Source organism: Miscanthus floridulus, chromosome 1, assembly GCF_019320115.1.
Source record: "Miscanthus floridulus cultivar M001 chromosome 1, ASM1932011v1, whole genome shotgun sequence".
NCBI lineage: Eukaryota > Viridiplantae > Streptophyta > Magnoliopsida > Poales > Poaceae > Miscanthus > Miscanthus floridulus.
The window spans coordinates 190,674,736-190,694,042 of record NC_089580.1 but is presented as its reverse complement, the minus strand read 5'-3'; the positions used below and the strand labels follow the sequence as shown (position 1 = coordinate 190,694,042).

Below are 19,307 nucleotides of genomic sequence, written 5' to 3'. Positions count from 1 at the left end.
GATCTTGTCCTTGGCCCAGCCGTCAACGACCCCTCCTCCTTGTTGCTCTCCTCCGCGACGTCGTGGCCGTTCGTCTTGGCCGCCACGCCATCGCGGCCGCCGAGCCACCGCCAGGATCAGCAGCAGCAGCAGCGCCGCGGGGACGGCGCGACTCCTTGACCGCGAGACTACCGCCATTGGCAATCCTTCTCAGCTTAAGCTTGGCAGCCGCGAAGACTAGCTGACTAGCTGTGTACGTGTGCTTTTGTCAGTGATGCGCGCTGATCGATCGTGCTGGGTTTTGGGGGAGCGCAGGGTTTTATTGGCGCGAGGGGTTTGGACGCGTCACGCGTGTAGGGGGCGGTTCGAGCGAGGCTGTTGGCGCGGCGACGGGTGTCCGGCTGAGGTGGCGCGTTGCTGCACACGTCGTCTGAGTCGGTCACCGTGATCGCTTTGGCCTTGGGTCACAGGCTTCTGGTCGCTTCGGTTCTCGGTGCTTTCGAAATGGTGCAGAGGGACGTACCTATGCCCGATGGCGTTCGTTGGGCATCCGACGGTGCAGCGGAAATAAGCATGGAAGCCGTCCAATTCTTGCCTCGGCCCATATACTCGACACGGCCCACATCTAGGAAAAGCAAAACAGAAGTGGGAAAGGAAAGATACGAAGTGCTCCAGGCACTCGCCGCCGCGCCCATGAAGATGGCCATCGGCTAGCTGCTGCTGCTCCCGGCCCCCGGCGCTGGAGCAGGAACAAGTTCTCTCCTCCGTCCTCCTCGTTGTCTGCAAAGAAACGGAGCGTTGCAGGCACTCGTCGCCGTTGCAGTGCCCGTGAAGATGGCCGCCGCCGGCTGCTGCTTGCGGCCTCCCTCAGCACTGGAGCAGGCAAGCAGGTCTCCAGGAAAGTGCTCTCCTCCACCGCCCTCATCCTCAGCCTACGACAGCACCTTGAGAAGCCGAACTCCAAAGTTCAGACTAGAGTAGATAAGTAGTGTTGAATTGTCACTGTGTATTTGATGTGAGTTGAGATTGTGGCTCAACTTCGTTTGTGATGATTGGATAATTCTTGCCAATTTGAGAGTATAATTATTGTGAATTTGATACTTCAGTGTTGTTGTGATAATAACTGTTTCTGAATGGCAGAATATGTACCAATGGTACTAGAATGCTCATTTGCAACATAGCAAAAGAAAGCTAAATTATATGTACAAAACTAGAGCTTTTTTGCTTCCAAGATACTTGCAAAATGGCAATAAAAAACCGAATTTGTCCACCTGGGAGCATATCACCTAGCACCAGATCACTGATTTGTGGCAAAAGAAACCTGAACATGTATATCCACCTGGGAGCATATCACTTATATGTTGCATACAGTTCATACTTCCAAAATACTAATAGCTCTTCATAACAACATCACCATAATCTAGTCAGAGATTCATTGGTGCACAAGAGGAATTGTGTTTATTATTTCCTGAACCCTCTAATTCAAGTGGTGCACAAGCACAAGTTAGCTTCACTCAGGTGTTGGTGGTAATCTGCTCATATAGCTACTCTACAAATCTTGAGATGATATGTCTTTTTAAAAAACTTACTTTTTATTTAACATGCAGGGACCAATGACAGATGACCTTATGACTGGATTCTAGTGATGTTGTTATGAAGAACTTTAGTGTTTTGGAAGTATGGAGGATTATATGCCACACATAAGTGATCTGCTCCCAAGTGGATATATAAGTTCAGCTTTCTTTTGCCATAAATCAGTTATCTAGTACTAGAAGGACAAACTCAGCTTTCTGTTCTCATTTTGCAAGCAAATCTTTTGTATATATAAGTGCTTGCAGTAAATCTGAATCTGGATTATATAAGTGCTTGCAGTAAATCTTTTGTAGTACCTGAAAATTCTAAATAATGTATTCTCTTATAGCTAAATCTGGGCACACACTGAACTGACATATTTTCAGTGCCAAGTCTGAATCTCTCTTTTCCCCTTCAAAGTTCTCAAATCAACACATTCATCACAACAGCAGTGAAGTCTCAATTACACATAATAATAATCAAACTCTCCAATTGACAACCATTCAATCACAAAGAAAACTGAGCCACAATCTCAACTCATATCAATTACACAATGATAATTCAACGCTACTGCTTGTCTACTGATAGTCTGAACTTTAGAGTTTGGCTTCTCAAGGGCGACGTCGAGCAGCGTCCTGCAGGACTGTGAGCTAGCATCCATCATCTTCCCACGGTTCGTCGAAACATCCTCCCATGGCCCGTCGAAGCTGGAACCATGAATCAGCCGTCGTCGACGCAGAGCTGGACGGGGCAGCTGCGTTGCATGCTGGGGACAGCGCGAGGGCGACAGATAGGAAAGTGGAGGATGAGGGTTGGGAGGAGAGTGCTTCTCCATGGATCTGCATGTCTGCTCCAATGACGGGGGTTGGGGCAGAAGAAATCGGCCGGCGGGCGGCGGCCATCTCCACGAGCGCCGCGACGGCGAGTCGCTGGAGCGCTTTGTTTTTTTCCTTCTTTTCTTTTGTGTTTTGCGGTTCTAAAACATGGGCCAAATCACGTATATGGGCCGGGACGGCGTACTCTTATGTGCTTATTTGCTGCCTACAATCGGATTATAAACGAACGGCATCAGGCGTAAGGACGTCCCTCTGCCGTATAGTCTTCGATGGTAGAGGATCCCGTTCCCAACAGAACACACGTACGAGAACGAGTCACTCGGGTCGCCGATGTGGCAGCATGGCGGAGAGCCGGAGCCAAGGAGACGCATATCATACGGGTACGAAAAAGTTTACTCACCAGTACCATTACGAATAAAATTGCAATTTTTGCTCGACGACACTGTAAAAACATCTAATTTGTGGTTGTTTGCGGTAACACACCCTGCCTATTATTTTATTTATTTTTCAGGTTTTAAGAGAGAGAATGTGGGAGAAATGACTTCTTTGCCCTTATCTTCAACCTTTAGCTGCTCACTGAAATTTGTTGTAACACGCCGCTGCGCAAAAGTGCCTGGCCAGGATTTTATTAAAAATATAAAGATTCCTAGGGGGTTATTAGGATGACTTGATAGACTTAGTGAACAGTAAAAAGATAGAAAGAGAAGAGGGGTTTTTCTGTAAATGCACTTTCTTCCTAGTTGGCCACCCTCATCGTCCTCTTCGTCATGCACTACCCGTCGTTGCTCTCCCACTCCTTCAGCCTCTTCGTGGCGCCCGCCTCCAACTCTGGCTCCTCCTCAGGCGCCCGCATCCTCTCCGTGGCGACGGCGTGCTCGGCCTCGACAACTTCAATGCCTACTACGATCCGGCCCTGAAGCACGTGCGCCGCGACGTGGGTGGCTGCGATGCCCCTAGCCGCGCCGGCCAGGTGAAAGGTCCTAATGACTAGATGGGGGTTAATAGCCTATAAAAATTTCTACAATAACACTTAAGCAATGTGATTAGTCAAATAAACGGCGAAGCGAGTGTGGCGCTAGCCTACTAAAAATACAATCCACCTACCACAATTCTAGTTGTTATAGTTTCTATCCATATAGTGGCTATGTCACTACACTAAGTTAGTAAACACTCAAAGACTAACTAAAGATCCTCACTAAACACTAGTCCCGACGCAAGCTAGCTCTCAAAACTAATTACACTAAGGAGCTTAGCTTACACACTAGGAATGTAATACAAAAAAGGATGGCGATGATTATACCGACGTATCGAGGTATGAGCCAATCACAAGATGGAGCCAATCAATCAATCACAAGATAACCAATGAAATCCTCGAACAAGGTGACACAAGATTTTTTTACCGAGGTTCACTTGCTTGCCGGCAAGCTAGTCCTCGTTGTGGTGATTCACTCACTTAGAGGTTCACGCGCTAATTGGCATCACACGTTAAAACCTCAATAGGGTGTTGTGACAGAACCGCCTAATCTAATACCTCCTAGGAGTATTTGTCTTTCGTTAGACACTAAGTACCCAAGAGAGGACACTAAACTACGCAGTTCCGTCGAGCACATCCTAAGAGAAAACTCGAAAATCCACATTTTTCATTAGGATCATAATGAGAGAATAAAGCTTACAACAATCTTAAATCATTTCTTACATCACTTTATTACAGTACTAGAATATTACCTCAATTTATTATAACAACGGAATATAATAATGTTATTAGAGTTATAGAGAAAGTAAGATTACTTTAACGACATGGAAGAGCATTAATATAGTGAATATTTTATATAAGAGATGCTAACAGATTTTACATCTTTTTTAAAAAAAATCTTTCGTGAGTGTTATAAATTAACACTACGGTCGTAGCGTGAAAGGAATTCTCTCTGAACCCACCAGGAGGTTTTCACAAGAGTTAGCTCTAAGCATCCTTCGATCACCTACAACAGGGGAATAAAACATTGAGTACTCGATTGTACTCAGCAAGACTTACCCAACATGAGAAAAATAAAAGACTACAAGGATATGTAAGGCTATCTGACTTGTGGGTTATTGCATCTGCGGAAGCATTACTAAATGTCTGTCCTTATATTCAATTTCATTAGCAGTCATCATTAGTTCATTAACTAACCATTCTATGTAACCACCTAGGCTATTTTTAAGTAGGTGGTAAGCAATCAGAACTATTTTACCATCTTTCATATTTTAGTTCTTACTACGGTGCTAGATCACAGCCAAGTTATACCATATTATATGGTGATTCGCGAACCAATGTATCATAGCTGAGTACCCAAAAACACACGCCCTGCTTATACCCTAGGCACAAGCAAGACCAACCCACCACTCTCTTGTCAAGGGGTCTAGGTCCCCGTCTAAACTTGGACTCCAAGCTCCCACTCCTGAGTCCCGGACTTAGTATGGTGCTTAGACCTCCACCATCTTCGTCCCCACTTCTGAGCCAACACTATCACCAATTCATCACAAAAATTCCTATAAATTTATATCTTACAATATTAAGCATCTTAAATTAATTAGATACTCCTGAAAATATTATAAAACTATATGAATAAAATATACTAGCAGATAGATCACAATTTTAGGAACCTAACAAAATTTGTTTCATAATTTTTGAACACCTACATGATTTTAGATCAATTATACAAAATTGGTTCTTAAATAAAAATACAAAATCATTTCTAATTCTTTACTAAAATGACGAACCAAACTAGCCCAACGCGGCCCACACGGGGCGCGGCCCACATGCGGAGACACCCCATGTTAGGGAGTCCCCGCGCGCGCTGGCATTTTAGCGAAAACACCCCCGAGCTTCCTACTATTCTCGCAACCACTATTTGTCCTATTTACTCAGTCAGCACTTATGCACGAAAGACCTTGATAGAAGCTGTCTTCGCATCGAGGAGGTCCCCGCGACCCCTATGCTCGCCAGCGCGGCGTGGACCGGTATGGTCTCGTTACGCTGGCCAACCAAGACCCTTGCATACCTAGCTATGGGACTAATGCTCACCTATGGGTCGACGCGCGACGATGGACGGTGGTTGCACAAATAGAGGTGAAGCAGAGCGGCTCTCCCCGGCGGCAGCGACCTGCAGCGGTGGCAACCACATTTTGGTGAGCCATAGCGTGCAACAGATAATAGGAGTGACGGGTAAGCATCAGTGATGCACCACAATCCTACCCATAGCGGTGGCCTAGCCGGAGACGCCTCAAGCAAGTCAGGCCATGTGCGCGCGGCGAGCTCGATGGCGAATCACAGTGACACGGCCATGTCAGAGGCGTGGAGGTAGATATAGGGCTGCGACTTGGGTGTGTGCATGACGAAGAGGGGTTCTAGGTAGGGCTAGTGGTACGGTCAATTCGACGCGAGATGGCGAGGTTGGAGCTGGCCACGGTGAGGCGAGCAAAGCTCCAAAATTGGAGCTTGGCCTGGCCATAATCAAGGCAAGGTGGGGGCGGTTGATGAGAGGCTATGAGGACGGAGTTGTGGGATGCATGGAATTGATGGGAGACAACCCCTCATAGGTAGGCATGTTGGCGCGGCTTGGCGGCAGAGAGAAGGAAAGAGAGATAGAGATGGGGTGCGGCTGATGACTCGACGAGGTGAGCCTTGGCGGGACGCAGTTAACGCGACCAGCATGGCCCATGGCCAAACGCTAATAGCTAGGCATGCATGCTCATGACCTATGTGGCCCACGCTATAGGGTTATGAGGATGCTACGCTAGTCGAAAAACAAAAATTTAACCTCATAAACCAGGATCTACTGCTAGTTATAGATCATGGGATTACCACTAGACGCGTAGGTGCAGCGGAAGCAACTCGATGTAGTTGTACACGTCATAGCAGTGTCGTGCAGTTGTGAGGTCGTCCGTACGTCCGTCCCCTTCGTGCGGTTCGTCCTTGTGCTCCAGATGCAACACCTCCGAGGTATCCACATATACAGGGAGGAAGCATCGCGCCTCTAGACTGCTAGGTCCGCGAGGAGCAGTAGGCGTGAGCATAGGATGGGCGGCGGCGGCTGCCAAAATGGCATGGATACCTAGCCCCGTTGCCCACCCCACTTATTTATAGGCGTCCCTAATGAGCTCCCAAGTTAGAGGCCCATTAGTAACCCTAAGCCTTGTCTAACTCGGATCCAATCCAAATTAGGCTTCCAGCCCCTTAAGCGTGTGACCCTATGGGTTCATGCACACATAGACATGGCCCGACTACTCCTACTTGGCCATTAGTTGATAGCGGCCTCTAGCAAGGCATGTCAACTCCTATGTGTACGCAAAGATCATATCAGACGAACCACCACAACACCACATACTTGTTATTCCCTTGCCTCATGATATTTGGTCCAACTCATAGGTTAACACTTAACCCAAGCACGGCCATGCATTTCTTGATCTAATCATTAGATTGATCTAATAATATCTCTCTCATATAGAGATGGGCAAATTTCTTCTTGATTGTCTGTCTCATAGCATGTTTATCAACAAACCCAAAAAACCACCTTTATAACTACCCTGTTACAGAGTAGTGTTTGATAGTCCCTGAGTAGGTCGTTTCACATCTTGAATGCATACAACAATCTCAGGTCTAAGGACATAACGTACATGATGTGAATAGAGATAATAACAACATCTCACATTGGGTCAGTCCAGCCCCATATCATACATGTGCCCACATTATTAGTTTGACATCTCCATGTCTATGACTTGTGAAATATAGTCATCAACTAATAATGTGCTGATCCATTATTTATGTGTGTCCTCACACAAACTCTGACCAGGGACAACATTAGAATAACCATACAAGTAAAAGAGTTTCACAAATAATTCACATAATTGCTAATCGATATAGGTTGTCTTTAATGGAAATTCAATGAACTCATAATATATCATGGATACAAGACAATATAATCATCTCTATGATTATCTCTAGGGCATACTCCCAACACACGCGTCGTAGTGCCATAAATGGCATGGCGACGATGGTCTGGCCTCGTGCTCGTGGCATCAAAGCGCGCCAGCGACGTAGCGCGGTGCAGCGGTAGGCGACGTAGTGCGATGCAGCGGGCAGGCTCAAGCACAACGTGATGCGATAGCAGTGGCGGTGGCGGCTGTGTCGCGAAGCGAGGTGGGTCGGCGACGCAGCAGCATGTGGGGTAGGGACAGCACCGCTTAGCCAGGCAAACTACAGCAACGGTGGCTCCTCATGATCGGGTTAGGGCGACCAGGTCGGCCAAGCGCGGCAGCGCATGTACGCACGCAGAGCGTGCCAACACAACGATGGCGTGCCCCCGCGGCTTGGTGACCGTGCCCAGCCTAGAGGGCTAGCCCGAGAACATGTTGTGCATGGATTTTAAAGCAGCGACTACCACTAAACCATTGCCTCTAAACCAAAACTGACTTCACCATGATCAAACTGATACATGAGGCTACTCAGCTAATCTAAAACACCACATCACCCTCTAACCCAATCTCTCTAAATAAATTGCTAAACTTAGCAATGTCCAGCTGTACATAAGCTTGAAATTTTCTAAGTTTTTTAATTGAACTCTATTTTAAATTGCATTTCTAAGCTATTGAAAATATTACTAAGCAATATTATTTTTCAACAGCAAGTATTTCATTGTCATCTACAAAGTTTGCACTTTCAACTTTATTTAAGTATCACACACATGTTCTATAGTATTTTTGCTTAATAAAAATTGGTTTTAAACCCTACTTGATATGCATGAACTATCGAATCAACTTTCGTTTAGCATTTTTATTGATCAGTTTGAGTTACAGAAATTGAACTACACACTTTATCACATGCATTAACACATAAACATGATGCTCATGACATGTTTTAATAATTGATTTAGGGTGTAACACCGAGGGTGTTATAGGTGCCGCACAACCAACACAAGATGAGGATCACATAAGCCACGAGCAATCTACTAGAGTACCTTTTGGCTCTCCGCCAAGGAAAGGTCAAGAACCCCTCACAATCACCATGATCGAAAGCCGAAGATAATCACTAATCTCCACTCGACAATCCTCCCTGTTTCAAGCCATCTAGGTGGCGGCAACCACCAAGAGTAACAAGCGAATCCCATAGCGAAACACGAACACCAAGTGCCTCTAGACGCAATTACTCAAGCAATGCACTTGGATTCTCTCCTAATCACACAAAGATGATGAATCAATGATAGAGATGAGTACAAGGACTTTGGCTAAGCTTGTAAGGTTGCTATGTCAATGCAAATAACTAAGAGAGTGAGCTTGAGCCGACCATGGGGCCTAAATAGAGGCTCCCTTGAAATAGAGTCGTTGGCTCTCTCCCCTCAACTTTCATGGGGTGACCGGACATAGGCCCCCAGTGTCCGGTCATGGATCTTCATCCATGTGTCCCCCGAATTCAACTACAGCCGCCTGATCCCAATGGTCGATTCTCAGCGCCCTCACGGTTAAGTAACAACCGAACACGCCAGTCTTCAAGACCGGACACGCCGATCAGCGTTAAGCCCCATGCGTGGCACCAAGGCCACAATATGACTGGATGCGCTGCTCCACTCAGCTTCTCAGTGTTAGGTCACTTCTAGTAAGCATCCAAAGCCATTTTTTCTCGACTAGACGTGTCAGGTCACGCATGACCAGACACACCAGTGAATCCGATCACCTTTGCCTCGCTCTGATGCTTATGTCAACTACGTCACATCCTAACAGGACACAGGCCCTACGTGTCCGGTCATAAACACTGTTTAGCATCCGGTCGTTCACAAAGACTAGGCCATCACTGCCCAACACTGACCAGACGCAGGCACAGAGTTTGGTCGCTGTGAGAGCAGTGTCCAGTCACTATTTTCCAGTGACAAACACCTCCTTCACTTCACCAACTTCTCCACCCTTGCTCAAATATGCCAACCACCAAGTCTATCACCTTGTGCACATGTGTTAGCATATTTTCAAGGGTGTTAGCACTCCACTAGATTCTAAATGCATATGCAATGCGTTAGAGCATCTAGTGGCACTTTGATAACCGTATTTCGATAAGAGTTTGACCCCTCTTAATAGTACGACTATTGATCCTGAAAGTACAATCAAGTCTTAATTATGAGTTTTGGTGATAATGACCACACAATTAGAAAACTAATGAAATTTATCGAGATAACAAGCAGGTAATTTATATTCGACGATGCTACACGAAACGGAGGAGCCTCCAATTACAAATATAGATGGCTTCAAACTTATAAGAGGTTTAAGATTCTTTCATATCTTGAATTTGAGTATAGGAAAAACCGTACTATAAAGGGGGGGTACAATGCTTAAGCTAATATGTGCTACTAAGTGCTTAAACAACCACAAGCATCCTCAGATTCATAGCCAACATAGTCTACACTTCACTATTACCCTTGTTGTCTTGCGAGGTGCGACACTATCGCACTTGAAGAGAGGCACTGACACACTTGAGTCACGGCACAAGGAAGTTAGCACCCACGTTGACTTCCGTAGATGGCTCAAGATGTATTAAACGATCTTGCCTGACCCCTTGGGTGAGCCAGACACGTCAGGTCATGCATGACCGGACGCGCCAGTGAATTCGGTCACCTCTACCTCGCTCTGATGCTTGTGTCAATGTATGTCACATCCTAACCGGACGCAGGCCCTGCGTGTTCGATCATAAACACTATTTAGCATCTGGTCGTTCACAAAGACCAGGCCATCACTGCCCAACACTAACCAAATTTAGGCACAGAGTTTGGTCGCTGCGAGAGCAGCGTCTAGTCACTATTTTCCAGTGACAAACACCTCCTTCACTTCACTAACTTCTCCACCCTTACTCAAATATGTCAACCACCAAGTGTATCACCTTGTGCACGTGTGTTAGCATATTTTCACAAATATTTTCAAGGGTGTTAGCAGTCCACTAGATCCTAAATGCACATGCAATGAGTTGGAACATCTAGTGACACTTTGATAACCGTATTTTGATATGAGGTTGACCCCTCTTAATAGTACGACTATCGATCCTGAAAGTGCAATCAAGCCTTAATTGTGGGTTTTGATGATAATAACCACACAATTAGAGAACTAATGAAATTTATCGAGATAACAAGCAGGGAATTTATATTCAAGGATGCTACATGAAATGGAGGAGCCTCCAATTACAAATATAGATGGCTTCAAACTTAAAAGAGGTTTAAGATTCTTTATATCTTGAATTTGAGTATAGAAAAAGTCATACTATAAAGGGGGTATAATGCTTAAGCTAATATATGCTACCAAGTGCTCAAACAACCCCAAGCATCCTCAGATTCATAGCCAACACAGTCTATACTTCACTATTACCCTTGCTATCTTGCGTGGTGCGACACTATTGCACTTGAAGAGAGGCACTAACGCAGTTGAGTCACAGCACAAGGAAGTTAGCACCCACGTTGACTTCCTCGGATGTCTCAAGATGTATTAAATGATCTTGCCCGACCCCTTAGGTACGAGATCCATCTCGCCTGACCCCAAGGTCGCGGGATTCGTCTCGCCCGACCCCTTGGTGCAGGCTCCGTCTCGCCCGACCCCTTGGTGTGGGCTCTATCTCGTCCGACCCCAAGGTCACGGGCTTCGTCTTGCCCGACCCCAAAGTCATGGGCTCTGTCTCGCCCGACCTCTAGACCATGGGCTCTGTCTCACCCTACCTTGAGGCCGAGGGCTTCTTCTCGCTCGACCCCTTGGGTGCGGTGATCATTGAGGGCTAGGGGTATATATACCTTTCCCTTTCCTTCCCAATGGCTATCTGCAATTTAAGTGACTATTGGGGACTGGGGGTATATATATATCTTTTCCCTTCCTTCCCAACTATCACCTGCCTCTTCTTCCTCACTTGAGCATGTCCAAAGCAAAGCAGGATCTCTCTCCCTCCATTGTTGACCTCAAGCCCTCAAGCAAATCCATTGATTTCTCCCATCAATCCTTGAGAAAAAGGGTCCCAAACTCGATTAGAGAACAGCTCCATTGATTTCACAACTCTAAAGAGCACTTGATTCACGTTTTGGCCAACAGTTGTGTTTGTTACTCTTGGAGCTTGGCTCCTAGCTGGCTAGAGCATCGCCTGTGGAGCTTGCTAACTTATGTGGCAGTCCTGAGAGGTTTATAACCATCTCTTAAAGCTAGTAAACGCACCTCTCATCTTAAGAGTTAAGTCTCTTGACTTGATAATAAGGAAGGGCTAAAAAGCTTTAAGCCTTAGTGGCTAACCTCAATAACGTAGAGGTAGACAAGCCTTGGTGGTGAGCCGAACCATAGGATAAATCATTATGTCACTTGTGCTTGATTTATATTACTTGCATGACATATTATGGTTGAGGTGATTTCTAGGGTTTTTAGTTGATATACTTGTATGTGGTGTTTCTACCACTTCTAGCTCTTGATCTGTGATTGTCATACCTACAGTAAGCTAAGAAATTTCTCTGATCTAAGTTTTTGTTTATGGATTTTGAACTATGACTTAAAGTTGTCTGCAAGTGTGGCAGTGCCGCTGTTCTGGTCTGGCAGTATCGTAGTCCGACAGTGCTGCCCTCCAGAGCAGTAGTGCCATAGGGTGAATTTGATAAATATTTGAGTATTTGTTTTGATAGGCCTATTCACCCCCTCTAGGCCAACCAGAGATCCTATAGATCCTAAATGTGACCACACTCGCTAAGTATCTTGATCACTAAACTAAAAAGCTCCTATCAAGTTTCGCCTTTGCCTTGAGTTTTTTGTTTTCTCTTTCTTCTTTTCTAAGTCCAAGCACTTGATCATCACTATGGTCACACCATCATCATGATCTTCACTATTGCTCCACCACTTGAAATAGTGCCACCTGTGTCATAATCACTTAGATAAATTAGGTTAGCACTTAGGATTTCATTAATTCACCAAAATAAAACTAGAGCTTTCACCAGGGTGGTCGACGCCCCTAGCCATGCCGACCATGTGGCTATGATGTCCTAGCCATGCTAGCCTGGGTGGTTGCATCTAGGGATGTCGTGCCCCTAGCCACGCTGGCCAGGGGATGTCACTAGAGGAGGGGGACTGGCCAGAGGAGCTCACCGGAGGAGGGGGTGCTCGCCACAGGAGCTCGCCAAAGGTTGAAGATGGTGGTGTGTTACGGCAAATTCTAGTGAACAGCTGAAGGTTGAAAGACGAGGTTAAAGAAGTCATTTCCCCCACCTTCTCTCTCTCAAAATCCTTAATCAAAACATTTGGGTGACGTGGCCCAGGTCCCCTACCGTGGTTAATCTTAGGATTGTATTAGTAATTTTTCTAGCGTATGGTGGCTCTTGATTTACCTAACATAGAGCATGTTTGGTAGTACTCTCTAAATCATTGCAAGGGCAGCTTTCACCCTATTGCGAGTCAAACAAGACCAAGTGTCGTCGCTCCGTCCCGCTCCACCGGTAATTTTACCTCTCTAGAGCTAGATGAGATGCAAGGAGTAAAAGAAATAGCTTTGGTCGCATCCTCATCCATGCGAACAGATCTTCTACAGAACACCTATGGGGGCGAGGCACTTGGGCGCCAGAGCAAAGCTGGGCCAATAGGGCACGGAGACGCTGATAAGCCGATGCACAGGGATGTCGAATGTTAGTGTGCATTTGCGACACAAAGTTGTGGGGCTTCAAGCAAAGAAAGATGGAGCACCTCCTGGGACGGAGGAAGCTGGCAAGGAGGATCCCGTGTGGATAAAGGATACGCATGCAGAGAAGAAGAAAATAAAGTTGTTATGGATATTTTATCTTTTTTATCTATTGTAAGGAGCTGTTTTACCAAATGCCAAGCGATAACGCTTGGATTAGGGTGTTCGGACGGTTCTCTTTCCTCGGACGCCGCATCCACTGTTAACGCCACGGACCGAAACGAGTTGGCGCACCACTTCAGGCTTCTTCACATAGGCCCACATGACTCACTCATTCTCCACTACAAGGGCTTGCTCGCTGGGCCACTACATCCCTGCGTCACCGTGTGCACCCACCTTCCCCCTTTTCCTTACTCGCTCTGTGCGCCGCTGCATCCACCCACGTGCCTTCCTCGTCGCCATTCTTTGCTCCTGGGTGATCCCCACTAACCTCCTTTTCCTCCCATGGAAGGCGTCCGTACGTATGGACGAGCCTCCAGCCCATGACTCCCCACTCCACTTGATCCATTGTGGCTTCAGCGCGTCGTCCTCACCCTGCCCTCTATGCCACTGAGCTCCGTGCTACCAATGAGCACATCGGTGACCTTCTTGTGCTGCCCATCCGTCCTCTGCGTCACTACCGCCCGTGCCACCCCCACCCCGACGTACGTCGCCACCCAGCTCTGTGTTGTCGACGAGCAAACCGGTGACATCCATGCACCAATGAGCCTCCATTCGCCTAAGCAGCAAGGAGATGTTTGCGCTGAAAAACGTATGTTGCAACTATATGTTTCAACTGTTTCAAAGGTATGTTGCAAGTATTTTGTATGGATGTTGCAAGAGTAGATCGGGATATTACACATGTTGCAATGGTTATACACCTATATTTTTAGTGTTTCATACGTATGTTTCGTGTTTCATCTGGATGTTGGAAAAGTGATCTAGATGTTGCATATACAATCATGTTGCAAGTGTATGTTTCAAGTGTTTCATACGTATGTTGTAAGTGTTTCATCAGGATGTTGCATATGTTTTGCAATGGTTACACACGTGTTTTCCTCATGTTTCAGACGTATGTTGCAAGTGTCTCAATTGTTTTTGGATGTATGTTGCAAGTGTTTCATCTAGATATGGTAAAAGTAGATCTGATGTTGCATATGTTGTAGTGGGATCCATCTGCATATGTGTGGGTGTGGAGGGGCGCGAGTGGCAGGCGTGGGAAACGGTGCGAGCGTAGATCGAGACAACCCCCCATGAGGGTGTGCGCAAGCATGGGAAACGCGGCTTGGGCCCCCACGTGAAGCAGTCGTAGGCGTGCGGGCGGGCGCAGCAGCATGCCTACGCGGGGGCGTGGTCAGGCACAACAGGCGTGGGCGTCAGAACGTTAGCCCCGTCCGAACGTCCGGGCCTTAGTCTGTTCGTTTTCCAAATGTTTCATCAAAATAGCTTCAGTTCTATCAATAAAGTTGCTCGTGGAGCCGAAGAAAAAATAGCTATTCAACAAACGAAGCAGAGATGTAATAATCGGACCATAAATAAAATAAATAAGGTATAGTATAGCATAGGCCGTATTTCTGTTTTTTTTTCTAAAAGAAAAGCTCGCTGCCCGGCCTGTGTATCCTCTTTCGGCCCAACATCATTCAGCCTTTGCACACCCAAGACGGGTCCAAAATTGAACGCGGTAGGACAGGCCGGGCCGTGGTCGCCGCCACCCGCCCACACGTCAAGGATTCCGACCGAAGCCGCGTCTGAATTGAGTTCCGAAACGTGCCGAACCCAACAACCGCAGTGGAAGACTGTAGCGTGGCTGCCGTGTCCAACTGTCCACGTTTCACTCCTCGCACTTGTCCGCCTCGTCGCCTCGCTTTTTGTGGAACGTGGAATGGCAGCTTCCTCGCCGTCCCTCCCGCCGCCGCCGCCCGCGGCGGCTGCGGCCTCCACCACGCTGGCCGGAAACCTCACGGCCTCCTCGCTCCTGTCCATCCCGCGCCCGCGCCCGCGCCTCGCCGCGGCGCACCGCCGGGCGGTCGTGGCCGCGGCCGCGTCGCCCCGTCCCCGGCCCCCGCCGCCGTCGGAGGGGGACGGAGACGCGCAGGAGGTGGAGAGGGCGATGGGGATGGACGGCGGCATACCCGGGACCTCGGACGAGTTCCTGCGCCGCGTCTCCTCCCGCGCTTACGGCATGCGGCGCCACCTCGTGGAGTCCCTCGACTCCCTCGCCTACGACGGTGACGCCTCTTGGATCTTATTAAGCCTCTCCATGTTCGATCAAGTTCTCGTTGCCTTAACTTAGATTGGGTTAACGCTCGGGGGTTTAGTGATTTAGCATAGCTTAAGGTGTTCGTGTCGGTTTGGCCTATATGTTCAGGGTTTAGTTGTGCGCGCGGCGTGTTTGATGAAACGCGTGGTACGAATTGCCCAATGATGCGATGTTTGTGTGCACGGGAGGATTGCGTGCTGCAATCAACTGGACATCAGCATCTACTATGTGAGGTTTGTGGGTTGGTTCACGCGTCTTGTGTTTCTTGAAATGTGCAGTTTCAGGTGGGCAAGATATGGCTTCATCTGTAGGTGTCATGTGCTACTTGACCAATTGGACAAGCCTGCTGTGGGCCATTACTAATTGATATGCATAAGCTTCTTGTAGTAACTAGAGACTGAATCCAATGGTCAAATAGCTGTGGGTATTTGATTAGATGAGTTCTGATGCACATACTTCGAAATGTTATCAGTTTTTATTTTTCTTTAAAAAAATCTCCTTATGGTAAATATACATGATAATTTGGCACATGGCAATTTTAAATTTAGTAACTTTGTGTACTTTAATGATGATTCAGTACTGGAGACAAACCCATGGAGAGAAGATTCCAAGCCAGTCTATGTGCTGGCCAGAAGCGATAACCACCTATGGACAATGAAAACTCGCAGGAGCCGCAAGTGAGAATTTATTGATGCTGTTACATTTAGCTTGTCACGAGCCTGCAATTTACTGAATCGTATGAACTGCTGGTGTTATCTATTGTTGTCTTCTCAGCGAAGTTGAAAGGGAACTTGGAAAGCTTTTCTCAAAGGGAGGGGGTTCTGGAGTTGGAACTAAATCAAAGTACTCTGGCTCCAAGTTTAACATGGTTGTTGAAGATATCAGAGAGGGAGTACTGGTGAGTACTTTGCTGGCTTGAGATGAATTTTTCAGGGCATGTTCTTCATAGGCAACTGTTCTTCTCTTTCCTCTGGCTGTCTAACACATTTAACTTGTTCAATCCATCGTATTCACACTCTTTTAGATTATGCACAAATTGAGCAAAATATAGAAAGAAAAGCGTGGGTATACATCTTGTTATAAGCTGAATCAATACTCACTTTTGTACCATAGTAAAAGAAGACACCATTGCACTTCCCTAAAAAAACTAGATGTGATACTTGGTACAGTTACTTGCTTTATAGTCTTCTGAATCGTTTCCATCCTTTGCTGCAGATATTTGAGGATGAGGATGATGCTGTAAAATACTGCGACCTTCTGCAGGGAGGCGGTCAAGGGTGCGAGGGAATTGCTGAGATAGAGGCATCATCAGTAAGTAAATTATTTGGTGGACCTTAACAGTTTCTAGTTACCAACTGATCAGAATGTACAACTTGTCACGACTGTGCTCGTTTGTAGGTTTTCAACATGTGCCGTAATATGAAAGCCCTTGCTGTTCTTTTCCGCCGCGGAAGGACTCCTCCATTGCCTCAAAGCCTGGAGCGCGACTTAAGGGCGAGAAAGCGGTCACCACTGGAAGACTAGAGCTGTGTGTTTACACTGTATAGAATCGTTAATTGGATTCTTCTAGCCGTTGGAAGCATGGGCCCTAGGCCTTGTATACAACATAGTAGTACATAGAAGTCCCTAGCTGAAATGGAACCAGACGAGTCTGACAGCAAACACAGACGAAATTGCTCGATCGAGAGCAGAAATTTCTTTGAAATTGGATTGGATGGATGCTCTTGTAATTATGAATGAGCAACATTTTTACAATGAATAAAATGTGATACATCAAGTTGTTATCATTATTTGGTGTCATCCAACTGGTGAATGAATAGTTGCAAGAGGTTGACAGCGGCGGCGGGGGGGGGGGGGGGCTCCAGCCCCCCCTAATTTCTTGATTTCAAGCCGAATCACTGTAGCAAAAGCTTGATTTCACCATTAAATCTTCATGCAAATCAACATCTCCATTGTTTTAGCCCCCTCCTATCCCGCATCGTGCATCCGCCCCTGGTTGACAGCACGGCGACTCCAAAGAATTCAGTCATGGCTACTGTTGATGATACAGGGCTGTGATTGTGAAATGTGTCTCAAAATTCAGGGCGATGTGCGCCTCTCGGTTAGCTTCTCCCTCCTGTACTTCTTGAAATCTGCTGCCAGGCCTGTGTCGAAGTCCTGCTTCATCTGCTCCGCCATCTGCCTCAACACCTGCGCATTGTTCATCACACACGAAATGCCTGTCAATCATCCCGGTGAAGAAAAACACCGATGATTGTTTCTCTGCAAGAGCAGGTGAGGAGATGAAGCTCTGACCGTCTCGCCGACGCCTCTGATGATGCTCTCCGGGACCAAGGCGAGCACCGGCGGGAGGTCGAAGCCGACCGTCATCTCGACGTGGCCCTTGAGGCTCTTCCTCCCCTCCCGCTGCCGCTGCGGGTACATCAAGCCTCGGACGGTGAGGACCAGGTGCGACGGCATGGCGTTGCTGTCCAGACCATTCAGCTTGTAGTCCGTCTGCTTGCAGCAGCAGCAGCAGAGCACGTCAGGGTACATTACATTCAGACAGACGTGAAAAAAGTTGAGTTCTTGATCGAGGAGGGAGTGATGTCAGTTACCACTTCCATGAGGAGGAGGCTGGTGGCGTGGACGGGCACGTTGGGCGGGTACTCCTTCCCGCCGGACTTGCTGACGAAGCGCATGACGATCACCGGCGATGCCGACAGGAAGAGGAACTGGATGGGCAAGAGCTGCACGCTCCATTCTTCCTGAAAGAAAGACGGCAACCAGTGGCACTCTGTTAGCATTGCGTGTATGTGTCGTTCACTCCTCTTGCATAGGTCGCCGGAAATTCAGGTTTCAGAGCCAATGAGATGAAATGAAAGGCACTTAAAACTTTCAGAATTTTCAGTGCGAACACGTTCTGACTTCTGAGCAACACCAGTACAGAACTTTCAGACATGAAATTGGTGAAGAAGCGACGAGGCAACTCACGTCGTTGATCTTTCTTCTTTTGCGCTGGTCCGGAAACACCGCTCCGACGATCCTCGGACTGTTCTGCAGGTACTCATCGATGGATGCCTGCAGAGACAGAAAGAGAGCCCCCCATGGGATCAGATCATCTGAGATGTGCAGTGCAGAGCAAAAAACCCAGGCCGGCCAACCTACCCCTTGCGTTTCGCTCATCGGGATGTCGGTGCTGAACTTGTAGGAGAAGGTGAACAGGTCCCTGGGGTTGACCTTCTCCCTCGATCCGCCATAGGAGGGCGTCTTCAGAGCGCATGTGGTGGTGAGCAACGACCGCGGCGACGGAGAAGTCAGGACGACGCCCTTTCTTGATCTTGAGCTTGGTCTCTGAGCCGGCGCTGATCTGATCGGTGTGCTCCCTCCTGATCCAGAACCCCTATACACTGTTGCATGCATTACCCTGTCATGTCAGTCATGCATTTTTACACTCACGCTCTACCAAACTATATGTGCAAATTTCTCAAACAAAAATGAAGTGGTACAAAAGTATGAACTAGTGCAAGAAAATGCTCCGTGAATGGAAGAAGGAGAGTTAGGCACCTGGATGGACTGCAGGACGGCATGACGGGAGGTGTAGCATTGACATGTCTAACCTGCAATGGCAATTCCTGGAGTCTGTGGTGTTCGTTCCCCAGCCAATAAGTAAGTTGCTGGCTGCCGTGCAGGGCTGAGCATTCTTGCAAGGAAAGGCTCTCCCTCCCATAGCGTCCGTTTCCCTCTCCGTCGTACGTAGGCGTAGGCCCAACAAGCCGCGTCTCTTCTTCCAACTTCCAAGTCGCGTCAGGGCCCAGGGGTGTAGTACCGGCCATGTCTGTCAGACGCTAATAGCAGCGGGAAACATGGGAAAATTGCGTTGAAAAATTAGACCTCTAAAGCTGTGGGGGCGTCACATCTTATATAGGATGTTTAGATACTAATAAAAAATAAATTATAGAAATTTATTAAGCATAATTAATTCATCATTAACGCA

At 47.3% G+C, this 19,307-nt stretch overlaps 2 protein-coding genes across 4 annotated transcripts; one reads left to right on the top strand and one right to left on the bottom strand.

The window, feature by feature from the left end:
• The first annotated feature begins 14,747 nt into the window (after positions 1 to 14,747).
• Positions 14,748 to 17,118, top strand: LOC136506689 (uncharacterized). Its single transcript, XM_066501590.1, has 5 exons — positions 14,748 to 15,299; positions 15,909 to 16,008; positions 16,106 to 16,229; positions 16,547 to 16,642; positions 16,730 to 17,118. The coding sequence occupies exons 1-5, from the start codon at positions 14,954 to 14,956 to the stop codon at positions 16,853 to 16,855; spliced, it is 792 nt and encodes a 263-aa protein (XP_066357687.1). The 5' UTR covers positions 14,748 to 14,953; the 3' UTR covers positions 16,856 to 17,118.
• On the bottom strand, positions 17,016 to 19,041 carry LOC136506679 (uncharacterized). 3 transcript variants are annotated; one of them, XR_010771696.1, is made up of 7 exons: positions 18,878 to 19,041; positions 18,479 to 18,720; positions 18,305 to 18,391; positions 17,929 to 18,078; positions 17,627 to 17,827; positions 17,336 to 17,521; positions 17,016 to 17,169 (listed from the first exon to the last, which is right to left on the bottom strand). XR_010771696.1 is itself a non-coding variant. In XM_066501579.1 (6 exons), the coding sequence occupies exons 1-6, from the start codon at positions 19,038 to 19,040 to the stop codon at positions 17,411 to 17,413; spliced, it is 954 nt and encodes a 317-aa protein (XP_066357676.1). In that variant the 5' UTR covers position 19,041; the 3' UTR covers positions 17,176 to 17,410. The 3 variants fall into 3 exon arrangements, 1 of the variants encoding a protein (XP_066357676.1); XR_010771697.1 differs by having other exon boundaries at positions 18,479 to 18,737; positions 18,878 to 19,015; XM_066501579.1 differs by lacking the exon at positions 17,016 to 17,169 and having other exon boundaries at positions 17,176 to 17,521.
• Positions 19,042 to 19,307: the final 266 nt, after the last annotated feature.